At 28.7% G+C, this 27,857-nt stretch overlaps 1 protein-coding gene across 1 annotated transcript in view; it reads right to left on the bottom strand.

Annotated features, from left to right (window-relative positions):
- Positions 1 to 26,242, bottom strand: part of LOC107449338 (retinal degeneration A) — an 86,615-nt gene extending 60,373 nt beyond the window's left edge. The window contains exons 1-5 of the mRNA XM_071181234.1: positions 26,188 to 26,242; positions 21,775 to 21,844; positions 18,042 to 18,125; positions 16,778 to 16,855; positions 2,734 to 2,811 (exon numbers count right to left, since the gene is read on the bottom strand). Of these exons, the coding sequence (XP_071037335.1) occupies positions 2,734 to 2,811; positions 16,778 to 16,855; positions 18,042 to 18,125; positions 21,775 to 21,844; positions 26,188 to 26,198 (321 nt within the window). The 5' untranslated portion in view covers positions 26,199 to 26,242. The remainder of the gene's footprint in view (positions 1 to 2,733; positions 2,812 to 16,777; positions 16,856 to 18,041; positions 18,126 to 21,774; positions 21,845 to 26,187) is intronic.
- Between the last annotated feature and the right edge of the window lie 1,615 nt (positions 26,243 to 27,857).

Raw genomic sequence — 27,857 nt, 5'->3', positions numbered from 1 at the left:
TCTAGTAATGTTATGCCTAATATATATCTTGATTAATGTTGTTGTTGTATGCCATTAAGGCAGTAGTAGTGCGCTTCATCTTGTTTTACAATTGAGCCATCTATTGCCAAGAATTCGACTTCTGCCACACCCATACGTCACAACCCATATAAAAGGTAACTCATCTGAAGATCATAATTTTGACCTGAACCAGAGAACGACCAATCTCCAATTCAGTACCCCGAAAGGAATGATTTGTTATGGAAACAAGGAGGACTTTGAGACCCAACGGATTTAACGTGGACCAGTCAGTATTTACTAAGCGGAGAGTCTTCATCCGGCACTCACGACCTTTTGGACGGATAGATGGCCCTGGATAGAACTCTCGACCTCTTGGTCATAGGCCCAACGCCCTATCAACCAGGCCATTCCGTTTCCAACCTGATAAATGAATGAATATTATAGATTTTTTAACGTACTACTATTAATTTATAAGATATACAGCAATTGTTTTTTTTTTTCAGCCAGAAGTTTATAAAACCAAAGCATAAAGAAATTATAAAATGACTAATATTTCATAACCATAAATCCTGGTTTACATAACAAAGTTTCAAAAATTGTAAGGCAGGTCATTTATAGATCTGAGAATGGTCATTTATATAATTAAATGATATAAAAAAAGTGCTTCGAAACTTGTTTTTATAATTTTTCAAAAGCTAATGATTAAAAAGTTTGGATAAGTAGCTATGCTAAACGCAGTAGAATATTTACTAGTTCGTACTATATAGTTAAAACTAGTGAGTTATTGTAATCTTATTTCTTCATAATTATTGCAATATTTACAAGCAACAATAGTGAGTTGAAGTATTAACGATCATTTAAATACCGTAATTTCATATAATATTCCAAACATACAATATGTATGCATATTTTACTAAATTTGAATTATATATTCTGTTTTTTATGGTATATTTACCTAAAACCTACAAACAAAGTTTGAAAAAAAGCACCAAAACTTCCATGCAAAGCTTTTTGAATAACAATGAACAAAAATCAATATCACAAGGAACAAAAAAATAGTGTTTCCCGAAAGAAAACACGTTATCACGCAAATACTCTTTATTCTAAAAGTAAACAAGAAAATCTCGACCCTTAAGGAATAACAGCACAATAAGAGCTTAAATAATGCAAAATAAAAAAATAATAGAAAATAACAATAATAAAAATAAAACGGATAAATAAATATAAATAAAATAACCCAATTTAAAAAATTATAAAAAAGTTTTTTTCTTTCAAAAACAAAAATTTGAAATTAAGTATAAAAATTGTATATAAAAAAAAGTATATACTACCAATGAAGTTCAAAATCTGATATAGCACAATACTATGTCGAAAATGAATCAGTAAAGAAAAGCATGATTTGAAATTTCACAATTTTTTTTTAAATTATCGTCACTCCGGCAGCGGGTACATTTTACCGGAACAAGAAATTTTATTTCCATATTTTTAAGGTAATTATTACCCTAATATACTATAATGTTATGTAAATGTTACTATAATATTAATGTAAAATGAGCGGTATAATATTTTATGGTAAAAATAAATTTTACGGTAAAATTGATTTCACGGAATGCTTGATTTCTTAATTTGAATTTAAAGTAATTTCTAGTAACGTTATGTCTAATTATTATTAATAAGGACTATATAAAGTGATGCAGTATTTATCATATTTCATAGTTGGTCGTGTATTATTATGCCGGTAATATGCGCATTGCAGTTAATTATATATCCGGTACATTTTACTGGAACAAGAAATTCTATTTCCATATTTTTACTGTAATTATTACCGTAAAATGTTATTACACTGATTCACTCTAATCAAATAAATATTATTGTAAAATTTACTGAATAATATAAGGTAAAAATGGATTTTACGGTAAAATAGATTTTACGCAATGCTTGATCTCTTAGTTTGAATTTAAAGTAATTTCTAGTAATGTTATGCCTATTCAGTATAAATAAGGACTATATAAAGTCATGCAGGAATTCTCATATTTTATATTTAGTCATGAATTTCTATGCCGGAATTATGTGCATTGCTGTAATACGTATAAAAAGGATTAAAGCGCACAAATGTGAAAAAAAATTCCACTCACTCATTATTGATGCATATTATGTAGTATAAACGGAAATTCATGTAGTAAAATGTTTGGCGCCTTTTTTAGACTTTTTTTTGCGAAATTTGGATTTTTTTTCACCTATACACTCTTTATAGTTTAAAAAAAAATTAATACATATTTCAAACAGAGAAGCATTTTTGGACATAACATAATTTAAAATTCTGATATTTAAGCAAATTTTCAATGAAGTTTAAACTGTACTGCGATCAATACAATACAATTATCTTTCAAGAGAAATGCATTCAAAGTTTATTTTCGTTTTCAATGCAATAAACGCATCAATACTATAGCCTCTTAATTTTCTTGTGCATGCAACTTAAAATAAATTATACTTCTCGAAAAAAATATCACTGGTTGTAATCGAATCAATACGCGAACACTGATGATTTTTTTTGTTTATTTATTTCTAAATTTACTTGAAATATTTATATTTTTAAGTTACCTTGGAGCACAACTATTTTAAAACAACTAATTAAAGTAAATAAGCACATCATGCAGGTGATTTGAAGGAAAAATTGTTAAAATGAATAAATAAAAATGAAAACAGCAATATAAATATAATTTTTAAAATTACCTTATCAGTTAGTATACTCTTACAATCTTCGTGAACAATTATCTTACAAGAGGAGCATTTAATTCTAGATCCTCGATCCTGAAAAAAAACAATTTTGAATTAAATGAATTAAAGAAAAGATAGACTCAAGTAGAAAATGTTTGCTATAAACCAGAGAATTCGTTAAAGTGTTGACATTAAACCAATTTAAATTTGATTTCTGACTTAAAGTGTTGGAACAACAAAATGAACAAATTTAATCTCCAAATTTTTTATAGTTTATTGCCAAAGTTTTATTTAAATCACAGAATATGCCTTTTATGGTCTTGTTCGAAGTTTTTTTTTTCGAGAAGATTCCCAAATTAGGTCAGCATAAATGTGACTAGATGATTGTGGTAAAGCGTCTGACAAACTCCTTCATGACTTATGTGATCGGGAATTTTCGTCTGAGAACTACTCTTTTTGGTCTTGCTCGTAAATTTGCCTTTTTTTAAGAGACTCTCAAATTATCTAAGCACAAATGAGACTTGCTGGCGGTGGTAGAGTGTCTGACATAGCCTTTCAAGACTAATGTGATCAGAAACTTCTGTCTGTGAACAGCTTTCTTCGATAAATTCCTTCTTTAGTTTTGCCCGTAAATTTGCTTCTTTTATTATGAAATTAGGTAAGCATGTTTTAAAATACGTTACAACTCATGTAATCGCGAACTTCTGTCTGAGAACTGCTTTCATCCTCAAATGCCTTTTTTGGTCCTTCTCGTATATTTGCTTCTTTTGATGAGATATTCAATTAAGGCAACCACAAATGTGATTTGATGACTGTTTTGAAGCATCTGACATACTCTTTCAAGAATGTGATCAAGAACTTCTGTCTGAGAATTGCTTTCATCGTCAAATGCCTTTTTTGGTCCTTCTCGTAAATTTGCTTCTTTTGATGAGATTTTCAAATAAAGCAACCACAAATGTGATTTGATGACTGTTTTGAGGCATTTGACATACTCTTTCAAGAATGTGATCAAGAAAGTCTGTCTGAGAATTGCTTTCATCGTCAAATGCCTTTTTTGGTCCTTCTAGTAAATTTGCTTCTTTTGATGAGATTTTCAATTAAGGCAACCACAAATGTGATTTGATGACTGTTTTGAGGCATCTGACATACTCTTTCAAGAATGTGATCAAGAAAGTCAGTCTGAGAACTGCTTTCATCGTCAAATGCCTTTTTTGGTCCTTCTCGTAAATTAGCTTCTTTTGATGAAACTTTTAAATAAGGCAACCACAAATGTGATTTGATGACTGTTTGGAGGCATCGGACATACTCTTTCAAGAATGTGATAGAGAATTTCTGTCTGAGAACTGTTTTCTTCCTCAAATGCCTCTTTCTGTCTTTCTCGTAAGTTTGCTTCTTTTAATAAGACTCGTAAATAAGTCAACAACAGATGTGACTTGATGACAATGATAAAGCGTTTGGCATACTCTTTCAAGATTTTGTTTGAAGCAACGCTGCTATTTATAATCTTTTACTTTCAATTGGTCATCAGTTGATACGTGATCATTTCTAGATCAGTTGAAAAAAATATGTATGTTTATTCAAAGAAGGAACGTTTTTGTGTCCAATTTTTTTTTCAAAAATATTATCTGCATTTATTAATTAGCAGAGATCACTCCCTCAAATCATTAACACTAGATTGTCTAAGAAAGTCATTTTGACTGCTTTTAATTTCAATTAGAAAAACAATGATGTATATAATGACGCAATTTCTTAGAATTTTGTGACTTTTTGCGCAACATATAATTTTTTTATTGTTAATATTTACTAATAACTTGTTGTAAAACTGTAAATAATACAATAAATGTTAAAAATTAATTTTAAATAGATTTATTTACGCATTCACAATGCAGTCATTTTGACTGCTTTTGGGCAATATAGATATATGCTAATTTTCCGTCTTTCTAGTGTTAAGATTGAGATCTAGAACATAAAGATCCAATCATTAAATCAAAATTTTTCAGAATGGTCCGTATTTTTCTCTGTGCTTTAAAATTAAAAAATGCTTTATTTCAGATATCCCAATATTTTTTTCTTGCGGTTATTAACTTATATTTTTGTCATCTGATTAAGTTCTCGATTCTATTAGAATATAATTTAAACTTAATAATTTTACTTTGTTGAAATTACAGTATCATAAGTCTGAAATAAATAAAGTCGTAAAGGTACTGTTTTTTTATAAATATTTTTGTATCCCTAATTTAAAGCTACTGCACAGCTATTATTACGCTTTTAATTCAAGAGTTTAAAACTAAGAGAATTGTTTTTTTTTATTGTTATTATTATAATGTAATTCTGCGATGCATTTTAAGATAAAATTATTAGAAAGGTGCTCTAATTTTATTAATTATTTTACAATTATTATTTTTGATCAAATAAGATTAATATACAGTTTTAAATTACAGTTCAAGAGATTTGTTAACTGATTTAGAGCTAACGATCAGCTTCATTCACACTGAGATGCAAGCAAAAATGGTATTTAATATATCCACCCGTTTGGTAAGCGAAAATATTAAATTATGGTTGTGAACTCATCAAATTTGTTTGAACAATATAATGTTATAAGAATATAAATGTTATTTTAAAAAACTGAGTACTTCAAAAAATTACTTCTGTTCATCAATTAATCTAAATACTTATAATACTAATAGATAAAATATTTGGGCTTGGAAAGTGAAGGCACAAGCGTAAACGAACAGAATTCTTTTTAGTACATACATGTTACGTGAATAATTTTAGCTTTAGTAGAAAAACTGTTTTCTGATAAGGAATAACAATTGCGAAGCAATCATCCGGATCCGAGAGCGCCAGCGATCAGGGGGGCTTAGCCCCTTAGTAGTATTATAAAATATGACTACTGATACAAATAAATAGCTAAATATTTCCTCTTCAGATATTAATTGAAATAAATACACAAAACTTTAGAAGAATAAACAAAACTACCAAACTGAAAGCAATTTAAATCAAGATATTTAACCATATTTTATTTTATACATATTACACAAATTTATTGGCAATCTCACTTCAAAAATCTACATTTAAATCAAATATTTAGTTTATGCTAAAAGAAAGATATGCGTGTTTGTTTAACTAAGAAAGAAAATGCTTTAACTATTTGTTTAAGGTTGCAGTAATTGAAAGAGCCATGTAAGTTGAGTATAATAGTTACATTCTCATCTATCTTGTAATTAGTTGAACCATCTGATACAGATCTCTTTTCCGAGTTTTTAAAACTACCGTGCTTTAAGATAACGATCGCAGTGCTTAAAATTAATGTTTGTTTGCCGGTGTTTCCAAACATACGATTCAGTAGCATTTGAAAAATATTGTTTTCAATTAAAATTCAGTAAAAGTCATCTACGTTGAGAAGAAAAATCTGGCAAATTACCGTATTGTATGGCAATGACATTTTCCTTGAAAAAAAAACATAATTTTTATCGTAAAATGCAAAATATACGATATTTAAACCATTCATTTGGTAATTTTTCCTTTCATATGATAACGGTTTACCTCAAATTCTGGTTTTTAAAATTATAGTTCTTATTGCCAAACGTTTAGTAAAATATACTAAATTGAAAAATAAATTTAACCGAATAATTGGTTTTAATGTGATGCTCTTACGTAATGCTCTCCAACCTTTATATCCCTGCGGACGGTCAACGTTTGATAATTTTGCAGCTGTCCGTGATTGTTTTGATTTAATTGTTAAATAATTTTAATTTAATTGTTTTTAAACGTGTATTCTAAATGAAGTACAACTACATACGCTGTATTGGTGACGTTTCTGAGCTTCCGGTTAACCGATTGTAACCCGGTTGTCAATCGGAAGTTGTACAAACCCGGGTAAAATACACCACAGCAAATAAAATGTAAATAATTTCAAGTCCTTTGGGCACCCCGGCATAATTCAAACCACGGTCCGATACCGATCCGCGGCGCGGGGGTTGGATAAAATTACAAAATTTTATCACATTACATATAACCATGCTTTCTTGTTAATTTTACTAAAATAATTACCACAGCGCTTCGATAAAAGTTATCATACCTTTTGGTGTTGCCATAGAACCAGAAACACGGTAAATTTTACCATATTCTGGTAGTTTTGACAGTAATTTTTTTCTCAGAGTAATAATGGAAAATAATAATGAAATGTTTTTATTACTTATTAACTTTATCAGTTATAAACTGAATACCTGTTCTTCTAATGCTGTAAAACAAATCGTAAATGAGTGATTCTTGACTAATATGACATTTTATTGTAACTGCCACATAAATCTAATATCATGCAATGAAACGATGATTTTTTAACGTTTAATTAATACCATTATTGCTTGCTTTTTAGAATGATTTTATTACGGATTTAAACTGGTTATGGTTTTCAAGTTTAATGATTTTACTCTGGTTGATCATGCATATTAAAAAATGCATGTTGAGTTTTTAAATGCAATTTTCTGGAATATCATAAGCTATTCTTCATGTCTTTTTCATGGGTGCATTCATTTAGACATGAGTACAAGCCTTCATGTTTACATTTACTATAAAATGTATCTCTGCCATTTAAAAATCTCTGCCATTAGGAGCAAATATAATTTCTCTCCACTCCCGAATCAGGCAAGATTAAGTATTTGTATAAATACAGCAAAAAATTTGTCTGCCAGTGTTATCTTCAAGCATGATTTATTTTCTTTAAAGCTTTAGATCACAATGTTTGACGTAATCATATGTATCAAATCAAATTTTAAAATTCATGCTATATAGATCTCAAAATAGTTCGAATTCAGCAATGAAATTTTTGCACAAATTAAGCAAAAAAAAAATAATAATAATAATTTTAAAAAAATTGATAAATAAAAATATGTTCCTTTAATTTTTTTAAAATTTTTTTTGTATGTATCGAAATTTTGAAAATGAACTTTTTGAAACTAAACAGAAAATGGTCATAGATGGAATTGTTCACTCAAAAAGTTTTCACTAAAATAAATAACCTGTAAAGACAATTATGGGAAGAAACTTTTTTTACAGAAAAAAATTGAGAATTACGTCATACGTCTAGCTAGTGTCTAAATCATTTAGATTCATACTAATATATTTTGTATAATTTGTATTGATAATATATAATCTTCTTTATATATTTTGTATTGAAATTGTTTAAATTATTACTTGTTAGTGAAATAAATTAAAGAATTCTTGCGTTCGACTATTTAACTTCATTAGCAAGTCGAAAAAGTCAAATGTTAGGATTCCTAAGCTCATTACGTAATTATAATGAATCACACAATAAAAATGACTTAAAAACGAATTTTTGCTGATCTCTTGCCATAATGTAGAGGCTCATTCGCTAGCACAAGTGTCGGAAAGAGTAAGAACACGCATTTTTACGAGTACAATTTTTTTTTTCTTCTCTCGACTGTTGTCAAAAATGATGATTCGTCAAGCTTCCTAAAAGGTTTGGAATCATTTATCCCCCACGCAAATTATAGGCTAGAATCTGGCAAGAATAAAAAGAAGAACACGTCATCAAATACAGAGAAAGAATACCCTAGAGAATGATTTTTTTTCCAGATATTATTGAAAAAATTCTGGGAGATAAAGAGGAATTACTTTCTTTATGAAGAAAAAGAGGTATTGGGAAAAGAACGAGTACTAAATGATTGGAAGAAAAAAGTATTCTGGTTTTAATATATGTGTTATAAAGAACCTATCCCCATAAATAACAATTATGTGAAAATATGTGATATAATTCATTATAATCTATTCATTAGATCAAAAGATATTCAATGTGCTAGTTTATTTTTTAATTTTGGTGCCCGCAAAGTGAGTAAAAAAAGTAATAAATTTATTTGAAATGATGGGATTTTAAAATCCGAAATTGCAATCGCAATTGTTCAAGGGTAATTAAAAAATTTTAGGTATACTCTAAGAAATCTAAATGAAAAATGATATTTTTACAGGAAAAAAAAAATTTCCGAACACCCAACTGGTGCCAAAGATCTCTTCTCGCTTTCCCTCTATGTTGGTGAATATGAAAAACAAACATGTAACTTTTTCACTTCTCGATAGATGGCAGCACTACATTCTTTCACCTCATTCTGTGGTTCGCCTTAGTTCTCAAACACCTTCACGGCCTAAATAATTCGATTATTTTTACTAGCATGATTTTTATGAGTGGTCAGTGGCTAGGAAAAAAAATACGGTCAGACTTGTGCTTTTATGATCAAGATAACTTTACTAGCCAAATGTATTTTTACGGTCAGTCACTTTAACGCTTTTGGCCGGTCACTGATTGTAATCTAGAGGTGGAATTTAGAGTATAACTATGATGCCACAATAGGCATTACATATTTCCTAGCTTTTAATTTTTTTTAATTACTTAAACTTATATTTTAATCATTACTAATCGAATTGTATTTAAATTAAATCAATTTGCTAATTTTTATAAAAAGCGAACATGAAATATTTTGGTATTTTGTGATTATCCCGTCGACCATTTTCTACAAACCCGATATTATTGCCAAACCTAAAAACTAGCGCCAAAGGATTTGGCGAGCGAGGGCAGGTCGACGGGATAATCCCAAAGAGGAATGAGGCACGTTGGGATTATCCCGTTGACCAAACCCGATATTATTGCCAAAAGAATTACCCGATATCAGTATTTTCTTATTGATCAATGTAAAGGCCAACTTTTTATTTCAATACTAATGTAGGTTCATTAAATCACTGCCTCGCCTAACCGAAAACAAAAATCTATTTATAACTCTTTATTATTAATTTCTTACCACATATATGTTTCAGTTACATGGTTATACTAATTCTCACAGTCTTGTTGGCGATTCGTTATCGCCAAAGTATTTTCAATCCTAATATTGATTATAAGGGATTGGCTTTATTTTGACTATGTTATCTTTCGATAATTCGCCAGCCTTGGATATCCTCTCCATGCTCCTAACTGTCCGTTGGGAACAAACTCATTCACTTTCAATTTCAAATTTGTGCAACTGGGGTGTGCTCTTTCGGGCCTCCCAGTCCCAACCGTTTGAAAATAAAAGATAATTTCCTATGTAGAGAATGTTATCTTGATCCCTTTAAGGGATTTCTTTTCTTTATTATTTTTATATTTTAAATATAGTCATTTTTGACAAACTAATATTTGCTTAATAAATCAAATTTTTACTTTCGGATAATTATCGATTTATTACNTTATCTTGATCCCTTTAAGGGATTTCTTTTCTTTATTATTTTTATATTTTAAGTATGGTCATTTTTGACAAACTAATATTTGCTTAATAAATCAAATTTTTACTTTCGGATAATTATCGATTTATTACATCCAAATTAAGACGTATATGTAACAGCAAAAGGTCAAAGATGATACTACTACTGAAATATTAGTAATGGCGATCAATGCCATCATAATAACTGGAACTAATTTTTATTAAGTTTTATGAAACAATGTATAAAATGTATTTTTTTACATGTTCAGAATTTATAAATCTCGAAATTTGAGTTCTATATTATGGAATCATTTTTATAGATTTAAATGAAGAAAATGAAATTTGAATCGGCCTTATAAACAATCAGTTTCCGGAGTATTAGTATTTCGAAAATTTAATATTTTTTTGAAAAATCATTACATTTAGAGAGTAATAAGTATAATAAAAGTCATATGTTTTATTTTTGGTTGGGTCTCCGTGTAAAAATTAATAAATTATTATTAGTAACTATAAGTTATAAGTAGACTTACTTAAAATCTTTAGAATTTTATTCATAGTTATTTTTTTAATGTCTTAAAAGATTTTTGAAAAAAATATTGTGTAAGATTTTTTTTTGCATTTAACGAGTAACATTTAGAGAGTAATAAGTATAATAAGAGTCATACGTTTTATTTTTAGTTGGGTCTCCGTGTAAATATTAATAAATTATTAATGGTAACTATAAGTTATAAGTAGACTTACTTAAAATCTTTAGAATTTTATTCATAGTAATTTTTTATTGCCTTTAAAGATTTTTTAAAAAAATATTGTTTATGATTTTTATTTTTTGCATTTAACGAAAAAGATTTTTGACCAAAAAATGTTAAAAAAAAAAAAAAAACTAAGTTTTGTTTTTATTGACNTATTTCAAAAATGTAATATTTTTTTGAAAAATGATTACATTTAGAGAGTAATAAGTATAATAAGAGTCATAAGTTTTATTTTTGGTTGGATCTCCGTGTAAATATTAATAAATTATTAATGGTAACTATAAGTTATAAGTAGACTTACTTAAAATCGTATAAGTAGACTAACTTAAAAAATGAAATTTGAATCGGCCATATAAACAATCAGTTTCCGGAGTATTAGTATTTCAAAAATGTAATATTTTTTTGAAAAATCATTACATTTGGAGAGTAATAAATATAATAAGAGTCATAAGTTTTATTTTTGGTTGGGTCTCCGTGTAAATATTAATAAATTATTATTGGTAACTATAAGTTATAAGTAGACTTACTTAAAATCTTTAGAATTTTATTCATAGTCATTTTTTTAATGTCTTTAAAGATTTTTGAAAAAAATATTGTTTTAGATCTTTATTTTTTGCATTTAACAAAAAAGATTTTTAACGTAAAAATTTTAAAAAAAATATTAAGTTAAAAAAAATACTAAGTTTTTTTTATGGACAAAAAATTAATTTTTACCATTTTTTCTGATTTTGTTTATGCATATTAATGTTCGTTTAAAAATATTTATTTTTAAGTAGACAGATTTTTTTTAAGTTTCATCGCAAATAAAAGTAACAATTCTACCTTATTATTAGTCTTCAATAACATTAACTAATTTGAGCTATTAGTAACTTGGTATCTATTTGTCAGTTTCACCTAGGAGAATACTTTTTTTTTTCAGCAAAATTTTTTTTTCTTTTTCTTTTGACTCTTTCCTCTTATTCTTTTTCATGCATGTATTTTGTTTATTTGATTCTCATTTTAAGACCAAATGTTTTTTAAGTTGATGAATCTTCATCATCACGTTTTGCCGACAAAAGTAAAAACTAAATACAAGGTTACTCTGATGCTTGGAAATAGTTCCAACTCTTTAAAAAGCAAGATAGACAAAAAGTTCGTCAATTCAGACTTTTTTTTTCTCCCTGTTTATTTATTTTAAACGGGGAAAGTTTGGCGGAGTAATGAATTTTTTCCAAGCCACTATTTCCGAAGAAAACAAACTTTCCCCAGTTTATCAGTTCGTTACATAGTAGACTTAAAATCTCGCCTAAGCAGTATTTACGTTAATGCGTTGTAAATTCCAGTGGATTTTTTCAGCAATAAATACGATTTTAAGAATGCTACCTTCTTTAGGAACTGAAATTAAAAAATTCTTCCCTGCAATATTTATGCTAATGCGTTGTAAATTCCAGTGAATTTTTTCAGCAATATATACGATTTTAAGAATGCTACCTTCGTTAGGAAGAACTAAAATTAAAAAATTTTTCCGTGCAATATTTATGCTAATGTGTTGTAAATTTTAGTGGATTTTTTCAGCAATAAATACGATTTTAAAAATGCTACCTTCGTTAGGAACTGAAATTAAAAGATTCTTCCCTGCAATATTTATGCTAATACGTTGTAAATTCCAGTGAATTTTTTCAGCAATAAATATGATTTTACAATGCTACCTTTGTTAGGAACTGAAATTACAAAATTCTTCCCTGCAATATTTATGCTAATGCGTTGTAAATTTCAGCAATAACTATGCTTTTAGGATCGATGGGAACTGGAATTAAAAAGTTCTTCCCTGCAATACTTATGCTAACGCTTTGCAAGTTCTAGTGGATTTTTTCAGCAATAACTATGCTTTTAAGAATGTTAACTTCGTTAGGAACTGGAAATAAAAAATTCTTCCCCGCAATACTTATACTAATGCGCTTTAAATTCCAGGGAATTTTTTTAGCAATAAATATGATTTCAAGAATGTTAACTTCGCTAGGAACTGGAATAAAAATATTCTCACCTGTAATACTTATGCTAATGCGTTGTAAATTACAGGGGATTTTTTCAGTAATAACTATGCTCTTAAAAATGTTAACTTTGTAAGGAACTGGATTTAAAAAAGGCTTCCCAGCAATACTTAGGTTAATGCGTTGTAAATTCCAGTGGATTTTTTCAGCAATAAATACGATTTTAAGAATGCTACCTTCGTTAGGAAGAACTAAAATTAAAAAAAATTTCCGTGCAATATTTATGCTAATGTGTTGTAAATTTTAGTGGATTTTTTAAGCAATAAATACGATTTTAAAAATGCTACCTTCGTTTGGAAGAACTGAAATTAAAAAATTCTTCCCTGTAATATTTATGCTACTGCGTTGTAAATTCCAGTGGATTTTTTCAGCAATAAATACGATTTTAAGAATGCTACCTTCGTTAGGAAGAACTGAAATTAAAAAATTCTTCCCTGCAATATTTATGCTAATGCGTTGTAAATTTCAGTGGAATTTTTCAGCAATAGCTATGCTTCTAAGATCGTTAGGAACTGGAATTAAAAAATTCTTCCCTCTAATACTTATGCTAACGCTTTGCAAGTTCTAGTGGATTTTCTCAGCATGCTTTTAAGAATGTTAACTTCGTTAGGAACTGAAAATGAGAATTTTTTCCCTGCAGTACTTATGCTAATGCGTTTTAAATTACAGGGAATTCTTTCAGCAATAAGTATGATTTCAAGAATGTTAACTTCGCTAGGAACTGGAGTAAAAATATTCTTCCCTGTAATACTTATGCTAATGCGTTGTAAATTGCAGTGGATTTTTTTCAGCAATAACTATGCTCGTAAAAATACTAACTTTGTTAGGAACTGGATTTAAAAAAAGGCTTCCCAGCAATCTTTAGGCTGATCCATTGCAAATTCCAATTATTTTCCAGCAATAGAAGTGGTTTTAAGAATGCATAATAATTACTAGGGATGTCGCGGGTCGATCAAGTTTTTGTCACCTGTACTGTGCTAAGGAATTTTAGTACCGGATACCGGAACCAGGCCAATTTTGAAGATTTGCCGAGTAATGCTTCTTTATTCTCGAGAACCATATTCAATTTCAATTATCGTTCTAACTCAACGATAATTTATATTCAATTTTAATTTATCGATCATACATTTAAAATCAACGAAAAAACAGTTCTCAATCATTTATTTTTTTAATTCTTTGCGGTCGTATGTCTACTTTCTGCCTCTAACACTGTTCATTTAAATCGATAGGCTTTTAAAAGATGAAAAAAGAAAGAAATTAATATTTTATAAACTACGTCAGAGATGCCAACTGCGCCGAACAAACCAAAATAATTTAAAAAACGGCAAATAACTGCAAGATAAAATTTGCAAATATTTGACTAATTTTGCTTATTTTTTAAAAGGTTTAGCATGACTTAACAACAACAAAGTAGTGAATTATATAAGCTTTTTAATTATTTAAAAATAGAGGTAGATAAAAACCTAATAAATTGAATTTATTAAACCTAGAATCACAATTAATGAACTACCGCTCGAAAATATTTATTCGCTGTCTGGAGCAAGTTGGCATCTCTGCTACGTTTAGTGTGTTAAGTGGTAATGTGTTTTCCATCTTAAAAAAAAAAGAATTATTTATTTTTTCCTCATTACCCTGTGAACTAACTAGTACGACAAATATGTGCAAGAAGGAAATATTCTTTTAAATTACCGCACTGAATGGTAATGACAATTCCGATTTAAAAAAATTATAATTTTGAATAAAAAATTCAAAATATATAGTGTTTAAACCATTCATTTAATGATTTTTCGTTCATGTGCTAATGGTTTACCTGAAATTCTGGTGTTTTCAAAATTATAGTTCTTATTGCCATTTATTTAATAAAAAACACAAAACTAAAATGTAAATTTAATCGATAAATTGTTCTTATGCCAAGCTCTAAGGTATCATAGTAGAATTACCAAATTACTTTACCACATTCACCAAATTTTATCATATATTAGGATATAATATTTACTAAACGTTGGCAAAGCCCTTCGGGAAAAAATACCTTGCTTTTTGGTGCTTCCATAGAGCCAGAAACAAGGTTAACTTTATTTTATTCTCGTAGTTTTGACCACATTTTTTTTCGAAGGGTAAAAAATATTAAGAATGTATGGACTACTACTTCTGCTTCTTTTAACCACCCACAGAAACAAAAGTATTTAAAGGATTACTTTCTTTTTTAGATTTGTTAAGAAACTCATGCAGTAAAATAACCCTTTTGCAATACTCTTTGATGGTTTATGATTTTTTGTTGTTGATTTTTTTGTGAAATTTCAAGTAGCAAGTTTTTTTTTTATTGAACTCATCTTGAATCTATTTTTTTCCCCGTAGAATCATCTTTAGATACAAGAGCCATTAAGACTTATGTGATCAGGATTTAATTAAAGAAGCAGTAAAATAAAAATTTTGGCATGATGTTGTGTCATTAAAGATAAAATGTAGTGCCAGTGCAAGTAAAATTTTTAATTGTTGGCATCCATTGTTCGATAAACTGTTTGTAAGGAAGTTGGCCAATTGCCTGCTTACTGCCATCATCTGTTGCCATTGTCACAAAAATATTTACAGAAAAAAAATTTGAATTGTTCATGACTTTCAAGAAAAAAATAAAGAGTGTATAAAATGTGTATACACTGTTAGAAGTTTTAAAGCTTGGTGAACCATTATATCGTTTAAATTTCCCCTAGAACCATTATATCCTTCATATTTGTTGCAGTATTAATATAATTCTGCGTTGAACTACATAATCGTACATTTTAAATATAACTTTAGGATATTATGTTTTGTCCAAAGTGGATGGTTAAAGTTAACACCTTGCTCAGGTTGCAACTACCTTGCTCCTAATATGATTGAATTAAATACCTTATTACGGTTGCGAAAAACTTGTTTGCTATTACGGCTAAAGGTGTCAATATTTTGCTTAGTTCAGTTTAGTATTCAGCTTGCTTCCTATTATGGTTGAATAAAACACCTTATTCAGGTTGCAAAAAATTTGCTTCGTATTATGGTTGAATTAGACACCTTATTCTGGTTGCGGGAAACTTCCACCCTATTATGGCTGAAAGTATCAGTGTTTTGTTTCAATTTAAAACCTCATTCCGGTTGCAACAAAATTGCTCCCTTCTGGTAGAATTAAACATTTCACTCAGGTTGCAGAAAAATTGCTTTGTATGATGGTTGAATTAAGCTCTTTAATCAAATTGCAGAAAATTCGCTTCCCTTATCGAATGAACAAAGATTATAACATTATGAATTAAACATTTAATTCAGACATATGAATTAAGCATATGAATTAATGAATTAAACATCTTATTCAGATTGCTGCAAACTTTCTCCGTATTATGGCTCAAGGTGACGTTACAATGCTTTACTTTAACATCGCTTTTAGGTTACAAGAAATTTGCTCATTGTTATAGTTTTTAAATATTATGGCTCAACGTTGAATCAGTTTTTCTGTCAATTTTAGTATCTAACTATAGGGTATGCTAGTAATAAATTAGAACTGAAACAAAACAAAGCACTTAAATGCTTAAAAGTGAGCAGTTTTTCATTTCTAATTTAACAAAAAATATAAAATTTTTGAAATTGAAAGTATGACTATTCTCAACACTCATAACAATCTTAAAACTTTATTTACTTTTGAAATTTGTATTTTTTGACTCGAAGTTTTGTTTCGGCCCGTTTTGTTTAAATTATTAAAAATAAAATTGTAGTTTAGGTAACGAAATTACATTTTTTTCTAAAAAACAGTTGCATCTTTCAGTTTTATATCACGAATTTAAAATTCGATTTCTGTGCCTATTTGAATGCTTTCGTCAATAACCATTCAAAAAAATAAAAATTACATACAATTAAGATAGTTCTGATAAATAAAATTGCTGATTCAAAAACAAATCAAAATAAAATAATAGCTAATTCATAATGAAAAATACGCCCTCCAAATATCGTTGATGATAGTTCTAATCATGGATTCGCCATAAAATCCTTAATTCTCATGTTGTATTCTATTTACCTTTAATCCATTGAACGCCGACAGGGCCGTCTTAATAGCATACAGGGCCCCCGGGCAGCACAAAAATGTTCTAGACCCCTAGAACATACCATAATGTTTAAAAACGAACTAAAATACTTTACATAAAGTAAATAATTTTTAAGATATGATGCAATAATTTCAACAAATTTAGACTATTTTTGATCACCTCAAAAACTCGAATAAAAATTTTTTAAACTATGTATAATTTTTAAAAAAATATATAAGATGCTAAGCTGTTGTAATCCTCAAATAATAAAGTAATTTTCAAAATTATGGAAGTTAATTCATGTAATGAAATTAAATTAAATGGACATAAAGGTATAACAAATTAAAATAAATTCAAAAGATATGAATTATTTTGTCACACTAAATAGTTATTAAAACATCTTTCAATGCCCAAGTACATAAAATGTTCATTGGAACGTTGAAAAATGGATTTCAATTGCTTTTTTAAGTTTTCTTGTTGATAAACTATTCAAATTATTGGTGTTTGCATGATAATTGATCACTATTTGTAGAAAAAAATGCACACTTTATATAATAGAATATATTTATTTTAGAAAATATATAAGGCTAAAATAAATAATAAATATATTTATTTTAGAATATATATATTGTTTATTCTTTGAACACAATTTATAAAAAGTAAGATTCTCAAGGGCCCCTTGAGTGCCTGGGACCCCGGGGAAATGCCCAGGTGTGCCCATGATTAAAGACGGTACTGATCGCCGAACCTTCAATCGAGAAATACTATTAGCTTGCGAAGAAGTTTTGGGTATATAGCGTAACGCTCCGGTTGACTAACTAACCTTGATTCTTGCGCTGAACTAATAAACTAAATGTAAGATTTTTCTTATTTAAAAAATTGGTAGTTACTTCGGTAGAATATGAAAAAGACACGAGAGCTCGAAAGCTTCATAAGTGTGATAACCACAGCCTTGAAGTTTATTCCATGATATCATGCAGGATATCCTGCTATCATGGTGCTATCTTTCGTTACCATGCAAGATATCCTACATAAAACCTGCATGATAATCGCTATCACGCAGGATAACCTGCATGATAACAAGATTTGATCGATCGAAGAATCATTGTAAGGGAAGTAGTTTTGTGAATCTTGTCTTGACATCAATCGTAGAAAAGCATTTTTAATTTAGGAAAATTTTTAATGGCAAAATTTTTGGGTGTGAAAAGAACTTTTTAGCAAAGTAACGTTACATGTTGACATAAACTTTTCACTTACTACACAAATATCACTAGAAACGTAACACTGATCTCCTGAAGCTTGAGATCGGCACCACAAGTGTACTCCATTTTTAGCATCGATCTGAAAAACAAACAGAAGCTATAGCCAAAAAAATTATTTAATAATTTCTTATCGCAGGTTAGAAATCCTATAAAATGTGCAAAAAAATCTGCAGTTTGATAGTTAATGTCGCTGTTTTGGGCTGCTGGTCTGGGATTAATTCTTAAGGGGACGCCGCTACACCACTGGAAAAAAGTTTCGTCGCAAAATCGCTCTTGCCTCCATAACTAAATTAAAGTATAGAAATAGTGAGTCAAACAAACCTAGAGTGAGCCATAAAGTTTTAAATGCTGAAAAAATTTAGAAAATATCAAAATTCAAGCAAATTATCGGAAAAGAATTTCCCAGCTACGCAAGCCTGAGTCATATTTTTTTTCCTTTTGATATTTTGAAATTTTTTTTTCAGTATTTGAGGCATCGAGGCTGATTCTAGGTTAGTCTGAACTCACTTTTTCTGTATTATAAATTTTATATTACTTATGGAGAGAAAAGAGAATTTGAAACGGAAATGGCGTCCTCTTAATGAAGACACGAAGATGATACTAGCGCATGCTTCCATTACGCAATCACTTTTTCAATTAGGGAATGGTGGATGGTAGTAATCACGAGGTCTCGGCAATTTTCTTCCTAACCGCTCAGCCAAGCGTTGATTATTTCTGCCTCTTATCAAACCAGTGTCATTACATTGGAGTGGATTCCAAACTACTAAGACCCGATAGAAGAAAATGAAGGCCAATCAGGCATACAGCTTTTAACATGGAGAATCGAACCTCGGGCCAAGCCGTTGTAAGGGAAAACTCAATCCACTACACAGTCCGGATTACCCATTCGCCAGACTAGGCCATGGCCTAAGGCCCCAAATGATTAGGGGCCCCTTAAAAAAAATTTTGAAAATAAATTTAAAATAATAAGAAAAACAATTATTTTTTTTTAAAAAAAGTCAATTTCAAATGTATATTAATGAAATACGTTTAATGTTTTTACATAATGTATTACATAATTGTAGCATTATGCTTTACATATTTTATTTTACATATTTACATAATTTTTTTTAAAATGTTATGATTATTTTTTAGTTCTAATTTAACAAAATAAAGTAAAATTTAATTTATTATTATTTATTTTAATTTTAAATATGTTTTCTTAAATGAAAAGATATATAAATACTTTTATATTTAAGTAAATAAAAAATATACGAGAAAAAAAATTTAATCTAAAGGCCCCCCCAATTTGAAAGGCCTAGGGCCCCCGTACGCTTAATCCGTCCCTGCCACTACGCCAACTGAGGGATTTCAAAACCTCAGCATAATAATGATTATCAAAGCATTATCGAGTCCCGCAGTAGACTGATCGTTAAGACACGGTTCCCAGCAGATCACAGAAGTCAAGCATCACTGGCTGCGGTCATTGTGCGGGTGGGTGACCACTTGGATCAGTCTGCGTAGGGACCGAGGGTGTGCTGTATGGGTCCACGTTAAACTGTGCAACCGTAAAGTGCTCGACTTAGCGTGCAGGTCGTCGGGCTACCGAAGCGGGGGTGCCATCCCCTCTGCAGAGGATCAAAATTGTGATGGCATGTCTTCGGATCATCCTCAGGGATGTTTCCCAGACCGTCGCCAATAGCCCATTGTGCAGCTCTAGTGTGACGTAAATGAACTACAACAACAACAACAAAGCTTTATCGAATAAATCATCAAAACGTATTTGATTGAGGGAAAAGAAAAGTTAAAAGAAGACTATTATCACCTTCAAGTATCATTTTGCAATTAAACAGGATTTAAAATTCGGTACACCATCTTCCTCAATGGCGATTTAGTTTTTATTTCAATTAAATATTAATTTACGTTAAAGAAACATATTCAATTAATTAATAATATCGATAGAATAATATATTTGAATTATTATGTTTTTATGTCAAACTTTTTAATTGCAGAAATTGCAGAAATTTAAGTCCATAAAAAAGTTATATATTTATTCTCATCCAAAATTACAAACGTTAAAGAAATAGCAAGAACCGTTATTCACTTTACGCGCTTGATCATTTTTAGTAAGCCCATAAGAATAACAAAATTGTAATTTTTGGAAAATTTTTGAAAAAAATTTGAAAAATGAAAAAAAGTTTTTCGATTTTTTTTAATAATTCATAAAACCTTTTTAACGAAATAATTATTTTTAACTAATTTATTTTTTTAAACACTTTCAATCCAACAACTCATTACAAATGTTTTAAGCCATGCTAAAAGAAAGATATTTTTAATGAAAGAAGAAAGTTTAAACCTTCACAAATAGGAGTGGTACCTAAAATCCATAAACAAACAAAAAACAGTTGGACATATGTATATTAAAAATTTTACAAACAATTGTGAAACATGCAAGTAATTTAGTCAAATAAGATATTTTTTAATGAATTATGTTCACAATATTTCTTTTTCATACTGTCCTTGATACAAACAAATTCTAATTACACTTCTTAAATGTGCGAAGATAACGACTTCCAGATGTTTTAAAGATCCATCATAGTCTTTTTTTTCTACTCGACCCTTTCTAATGCTATATTATTCTTTTAGAAGACAGATTGGCAACACTTTGAATAGATATATAAATCATTATTGCCTTATTCAATTGCGTCGTTAATCACTTTTCACTACAATAGAAAATTTTAATTTATCTCGCAATGTACCTAATAGCCTCATCTCGCATTCCTTGTTTCAAAATTGATTAACAACCATTATTAAAAGTCTAAAGTTTTGACAAGTTTTATGAGCGTTTAATCAATTACCCACTTAATTATGTGCAATTCAAGCTGATTTATATGTATACACACACAACAAATCTCTCAAGTATACCCCCTAAGAAAATGTTATTCCTAGTTTTGATCCACTTATTACTGGCAAAATAGTTTTTGTCGATACTGTGGTTTGTACTAAAAAAAACTAATATATCACAATTTTCAAAGATCGAATCACTGCTCTCCCCACTCACCAACCCCTGTCTTTGATAAGTTAAAATTTGTATCTCCCGTCTCAAAATCAATTGAAAACGAATTGAATAAAAAAAAATTCCATTGAAAAAAAATATTACTTAATTTATTTTACATTTTTGCAGACGATAAATATTTCCCTAAGAAAAATTAAAGAAAATTTGAAAGTTAACTTTCATATTCCAGCAATTTTAAACACTAAGTTCCAAACGTAATTAACTCGCGAGTTACGCTTAAGTTTAGGAAATACGTTTAATTGCCTTTATTTAACCCAGAAAATTCCAAGAAGCTTTCATAAATCTGATTTTTCTCAACATGTAAGCAAACGAATATTTAAATTCAAAAAAAATTTCCCTGATCATTAAACAACAGAAAATAATCACTAAAAGACGAATTTTAGTCAGTCAACATTTTACGAGAGCTATATTAATTATTGACTATATTTAAAATTGCATTTACAGAAAATTGAAAAGTATGAAATTAGAAGTTGAAACTGCTCAATATATAAGGTTATAGTTATTTCAAGCTCACGTAAAATTTAAAATATCTGTATTAGTATTTACGTAAAGTTTGAAATCCGGCATAAGTACTTTATCTTAAATCTTATTCAAAAAAGCAAAAGTATTGCGCAGTTCTGTGTTTTACAATGCATTTATTTAATTTTATTTTCCTAAAATATATAATACTTACACTCCATTTTGGTGTAAAAGATTGCTTTATGACCTTTTCTCCCTCATTTTCATCGTCACAGCTCTTTTTACTGCAAAAATATCGCTATTTAATAATGAAAACATACATATTTAATGAAAACATACATATTAACTTAAAAATTCTTTACAAGACTTATTAAAAAATGTATTCATTTGCAGTCACTGATTGGATAGCCTTTTGCCGATTACTGACTATAATCTCAGAGGAAATTTTTTCAAACTGTAGGTAAATGTAGAAAAAAATCTAGTAAATCATCGCACTGTATGGTAACCGTTAAAAAAAATTCTGTTAAGAAAAGCCATAGTTCTAATTACCCAAACAAAAATATACGGAATTAAAGGCTGATAATTTGGTAATTTTTCCGTTCATATGGTAACGGTTTATCGAAACTTCTGGTTTCTAAAATTATAGTTCTTATTAACACATTTCGTAGAAATTACAATAATGAAAATTAAGTTTAGCCGAAAAATTGGCTTTTATGCCATGCTCTAAGGTATCATAATAAAATTGCTGAATCTTACCACATTTACCAAATTTTATTATATTTCATCAAATCCTGTTTTACTGTTAAATTAAAAATTAATTCTATTATTTATTAATTTTTACCATATTCTGGTTGCTTTGATCTGAAACTTTTTTTCTCAGTGTTTATGGAAATGATTAAAGCAATTAATAATGTTACGAAGTATTAATCATTCACTGGAAGAAAATAGGATTTAAAAGGATTTAAAGGATCATGATTTTCTTTTCTGTATAGAACTAATTATTCATCGATTTTTAAAATCACAAAAAAATGCTTTTTTACACATTAAGAATTTGCATTTTGGAATTTGGAATCTCTTTTTTTTTCGTAATCAACATAGTAATTATAAACAGTTTGGATGGGGAAAAATTGCAGCCTTTGTTAGTCCCAAGGACCAGAGCACCTAAAAGAATAGGTAGAGAACCGACTTAGCTCTTGGTGGTATCCCATTTAGTCAGGCTCCTACCCTACGAGGACCTGTCCGGCTTGGGAGACCCTACCGGTAGTTAAACTACCTCCGGCATAGCTCCCATGGTTGTCAGTGGAAAAAGCCCTTAAAAACTGTAATAACTTGTAAACAAATTAAAATTTAAGAAAAAATTCACTTTAAGCTTATAAACGAAAATGGCCTTTTCAGAACGTCGCATTTCATCTCTGTCATAGCATTTGAAACATGTTTTTTTATTGCAAGTTTAACAATTGATAATCCTTGGAATAATAATCGAATCTTAAATTTGTTTTATTCCCCCGCACTCCTTATGCATTTGATTACATACCCTCTTAATTTTCAGCTTCTAACTCTAATAGTTTTTGTACAAAAAAAATGTTTCGTAAAGAAAAAAATGTATCTAAAAATTCCCAAATTAAATACTTAGAATTGCAATACTATATAAGACGTTCGGAAAAAAACGTATTAAGTTCCTACATAAAAATGGGACTTGTATCATCTCAGACTTCAACTCTGTACACCGTAAAAAATTCCAGATCGAATAACGGTAGAAAATACCGGCACCTGAGTGTGTCATGCATAAAATTAATTTTACCATAAAATATTATACCTTATATTTATAGTATATAAGTTATAATTCGTAAGTTATAAATCGTAAGTTATAATTATTCAACTACAGTTACTCAGTGATTTTACAATAAATATTACTGTAAAAATAAGGTATAAATTTCCATAACATTTTACGGTAAAAAGTACCGACACTCTAAATGCCGATAATTTGATAAAGTTTTTTTTTTTTTTTTTTTTTTTTTTTTTTTTNAATTTTTTTTTTTTTTTTTTTTTTTTTTTTTTTTTTTTTTTTTTTGCAATGCAGTTGCATTCCTGGGCCTCTAGTGCGATCCGTATATTATCTTTTAAACAAGTTTAACACTTAGTCATTCCTGAACAAAATACCAAATGTAAAATATTTTTGGTTTATTGTGCGAGTATTTTTCAACACAATTTCGTAATTTCGAGTTAAAAGTATTGTAGTTTTTGCGCAGCAAAATTGAATTTAACATTTTAGTTGAGCAACCTGAACAGCGGCAGAGTCGGTTCTTACCATATTTAATACCGAGAAATAGCGATACGTCTAACGTATTAATTTTATCCAACAGTCAAGATTTGCTAAATTTATGTAATCAATGATTTTTAGTTTAAAGTTGGAAACTCCATCAATTACAGAAAATCCAAGAAATTTTTATTTTATTTTATAAATTTTCATTACATATTCAAAATCTGTTTTATGAATTTATTAAATGTATTTGCAAAATTCAATCAAGTAAATTTCGCTAATAAACAATAATTAATAACTTCGTAAGGAATTAATAACTTAATAATTTTATTATAAATAGTTTTATAAGGAAGCAAAACTGCAAAAAATTTAAAGAAAAATTTCCTTAAAAGTAAAGCACTCCTGCAGCAGTCAAATATCCCAACTCAAAGGGTTTATGAAGGTGGAAGGTACCCAATTTTGAAATCAATCGTATGATGAAGGCGTAGTGGTCAGCACTACGCATCAATCCCTTTAACTTCCCGGATAGAACTTGTCGATCAGAAGCTAAATAGACTTCAAGTCTCCATCAAAGATAGAGCCCTAGTTCTGCACGGTGATGGCTCAAAAGTCTTAACCATTGAGTAGATGCTCGCCAAATGTATTTTATTGAAATAAGTATTCCTGCGTCTTAATTGCCAGAAGCAAGAATTTTACATCAAATAAATTTCGTAAAGGGACAATTACACTTTATTTACCAACTCAAAAGCGCTTGTAAAAACTGTCTACTTGTTACTTTTGCTGTTACTAATGCCACTTGGCAATACCGGTAGGTTTACTAGGGGAATCCAAGCAAATCTAAGGTAAAGGGTGCGCTTCTTGTTTTTCAGTGGCACCATTTATGACCAAGAATTCGACTTCATCCCTCTACATACATCACAGCCCGTTATACAAGGAGGACTCATTCATACAACATTCATTCATCCACATATCGCAATTTTGACATTGTCCAGAGAACTATCAATCTCCGATTCAGTACCCCCAGAGATAGTGATTTGGTATGGGAACTTGGACGACTTTGTCACCCTGACAGGTTTAACGTGCACCAATCACAATTTAATGCATGGAGATTCTTCGGCCGGCAGAATTCGAGCTCACAACCTCACGAGCACGAGCCCAATGTGAATGCCAGTGAGCTCGCCTAACGAGCCGGCTCACTGGCCTACTTACATGTCTAAACTAAATATATACATTTAGCTTATTTTTTATTTTATTTAAATGATTTAAACATTGAAAATTAATTTTGTGAATATCAAAGGAGAGTTTTAATCAAAATAAAGTCGCAGATAAAATTACTAGACCATCTTTTTAAAGTATTAACAGCTTTTAAAATTTACTATTATTGCTTCAGTTTTAAAAATTTGTAATTTTTTGTTATTCAAAATTTTACTCCTTATTCGCTATGTGCGTTCCTATTTTGATGTCAACTTTGTCATTGGGGTCAAATGAAAAATAGTCGTATAAAGGTTTAAGTATATAAATAAAAAAAAATGTTTCAAAATAATTTATTTAACTACAATTAACAGGAGTCTGCTAATTGTGTTATAAAAAAAGAAATTTGAGCAAAAATAATCTAATTTATTTTATTATATGATAATTTATTTTGTATAAAATGCATGATCTTTACCCAACTAAGCAATGAATAGAGAATTAAAATTATAATTGGAATACTATTAAAGCATAATATATTTTTTAAAAACTTAGGAGGACACCTTAAGATTAGATTTTTAGCATTGGAGGCCAGTAAAAACCAGTTATCAGGTTGATCAGTATAAAGTATCAGTAAATAAATATATTTTAAAAAAATTTTAAAAAAGTAACAACAAATTCTTGTAATTCTTTTAAGTAATTCTTGTGAAAAAAAAAACATTAATTAGGCATTTGTTTCAACGCTTTCAAATTTCTTTTAAGAAAAATGTATTAAATATCATCTAATAACAAGGAATAGGTATTGAAAAAATTCAAATATATTTTCATATTTATTAAGATATAAATATTTTCTAAAGCTTATAGCGACGTCATTCTTTCAGGTTTGCTTCATTAGGAGAAGGTAAAAACAATTATCACTTCAATCAGTATAAAGTGCTAGCATAAAATTATATCTATAAACATTTTTCGAAAACTTTTCTTAAATTACACTTCTTAAACATGTGCTTTTAAAAAAATAAATAAAACCAGCCAAAATCAGCTTTGTATTTGCATTAGCATGGAAACCTTCATATTATTTAAAAAAAGGGGTATCATATCTATTTAACAAGCAAATAATATGGAAAAAATTAAAATGTATTTTGATATTAATTAATGTATAAAAGAAATTCTAAGACTTACGGGGAGGCCATTATCTCAAGTTTGCAGTTGCGGGTATGAGCAACAATAAAGTCAGGAAATATTTAACATTTCAAAGGCTTCTCTTGGAACAGTTACATTTTTACCCTTTACATTTGTCTCTGTCTTAATAAGGATTCTTTATAAAATACATACGGTGACAATGACAAAGCGTAATTTTTTCAGTAAGTGTTTCATTACTTAAACATAAAAAACTTTATTGTTTTTAGAAATGTCATTTAATTTTAATTTTGATTTAAACTAATTGAACTTATTCCCTAATGTTCAGTTAAGAGAAATAAAAATTATGAAGAAAGCTCGTGAATCTTAGTATTTCATCCGTTATCAGAAAATGTCGAAAACACTATTTAAAATTGTTTTTTTACACAAATTTGCTACGATTTCACATTTTTCAAGGAGATTTGTGGCGAATTTCCGTATATTAAAAAAAATGAACTGAAATGTCATAAATTTAAACTCATATTTTTTTTAGAACATCAGAGGAATATTTTGAAATGCGAAACAAAATATATCTTTGTATTTTAGTATAATTATTTTTGACATTTTAATATTTCGTAAACTTTCTAAAAAGTGCCTAACATATACTTTTCAAAACATGATGTATAAGTCCTTTATATTAGAACATGTACTTAAATTTACAATAAGCAACAAACTTTTTTTTTTGTACGATTACTTTTACAAAATGACTTAATGTTCTTTTACTAAAAAAGCAAAATTACTTTGCTTTCTTTCAAATGTTTTTCATTTAAATACTTTTTTTACTACGTCAAATTAAATTCTCGATTTATAGTTATAAGTCATCAGTGTAAAAAATTATCTAAATATTTTTTTTTATAAAAACAGCTGAAAGTATCTAATAACTTCGATAAACTCAAGTTTTTACGAATTTTTTTGTGTTGCCGTTATTTATAGAAATAATGTGAATTTATAAAATTATAATTTTTAACTTACAAACGTCATTTAAAAACTTAAAAAGCATTAAAATAAAATTGATCATTTTTTAAATGGTCAATTCCTGAATATTAAATAATGAGGAATTGACCTGAAATAATGTTCTTGATTGCGTTATGAATTGCTGTTAAGAATAACCAAATTTCACATTACTTAAAAAAAAAGTTTTATTTTGTTAAAATTTTGTTGTTGTTTCAAACAATATTTATTGCTGTAACAATTCTTTTCTAAAATTTCGAAAAGTAACCTAATAATCTAAAGTTAAAAAATTCATTAAATTTTTTTATATGTTGCAATAAATACATTTAAGTTTTAATGTCGAATATTTAATTTTTCGAAAGGGAGACAGGCTTTTAATTTTTAGAATTTTTAAAACTTAATAATCTAATACATTAACATTAAAAATATGACATGTACGATATTATGTTTATGTTATCTTTTCCTCAATACTTTTAACAGAAACTGATATCAACTTCTACTTAGAACAGAATGCAAATCTCTACTTCATTCTCTGCCACGAGCTTCACTCATCCAAATATATATCACCCAGCGCTTCGCATGCTTGGCGAGAGAAAAAAGGGTATCCAATACACAAACAAAAGCGCCAGCGCACCCAATTTCCAATCCCATTGTATCTTTTTCCGAAGACAATCCAAAAGTCCATTCAACAGCTTAAAATGCAAGCAACAAAGAGAAAGGGA

This window comes from Parasteatoda tepidariorum, chromosome 5 (genome assembly GCF_043381705.1).
Source record: "Parasteatoda tepidariorum isolate YZ-2023 chromosome 5, CAS_Ptep_4.0, whole genome shotgun sequence".
Lineage (NCBI taxonomy): Eukaryota > Metazoa > Arthropoda > Arachnida > Araneae > Theridiidae > Parasteatoda > Parasteatoda tepidariorum.
The sequence above is the reverse complement of the archived record's forward strand: the minus strand, read 5'-3'. Positions and strand labels throughout refer to the sequence as shown.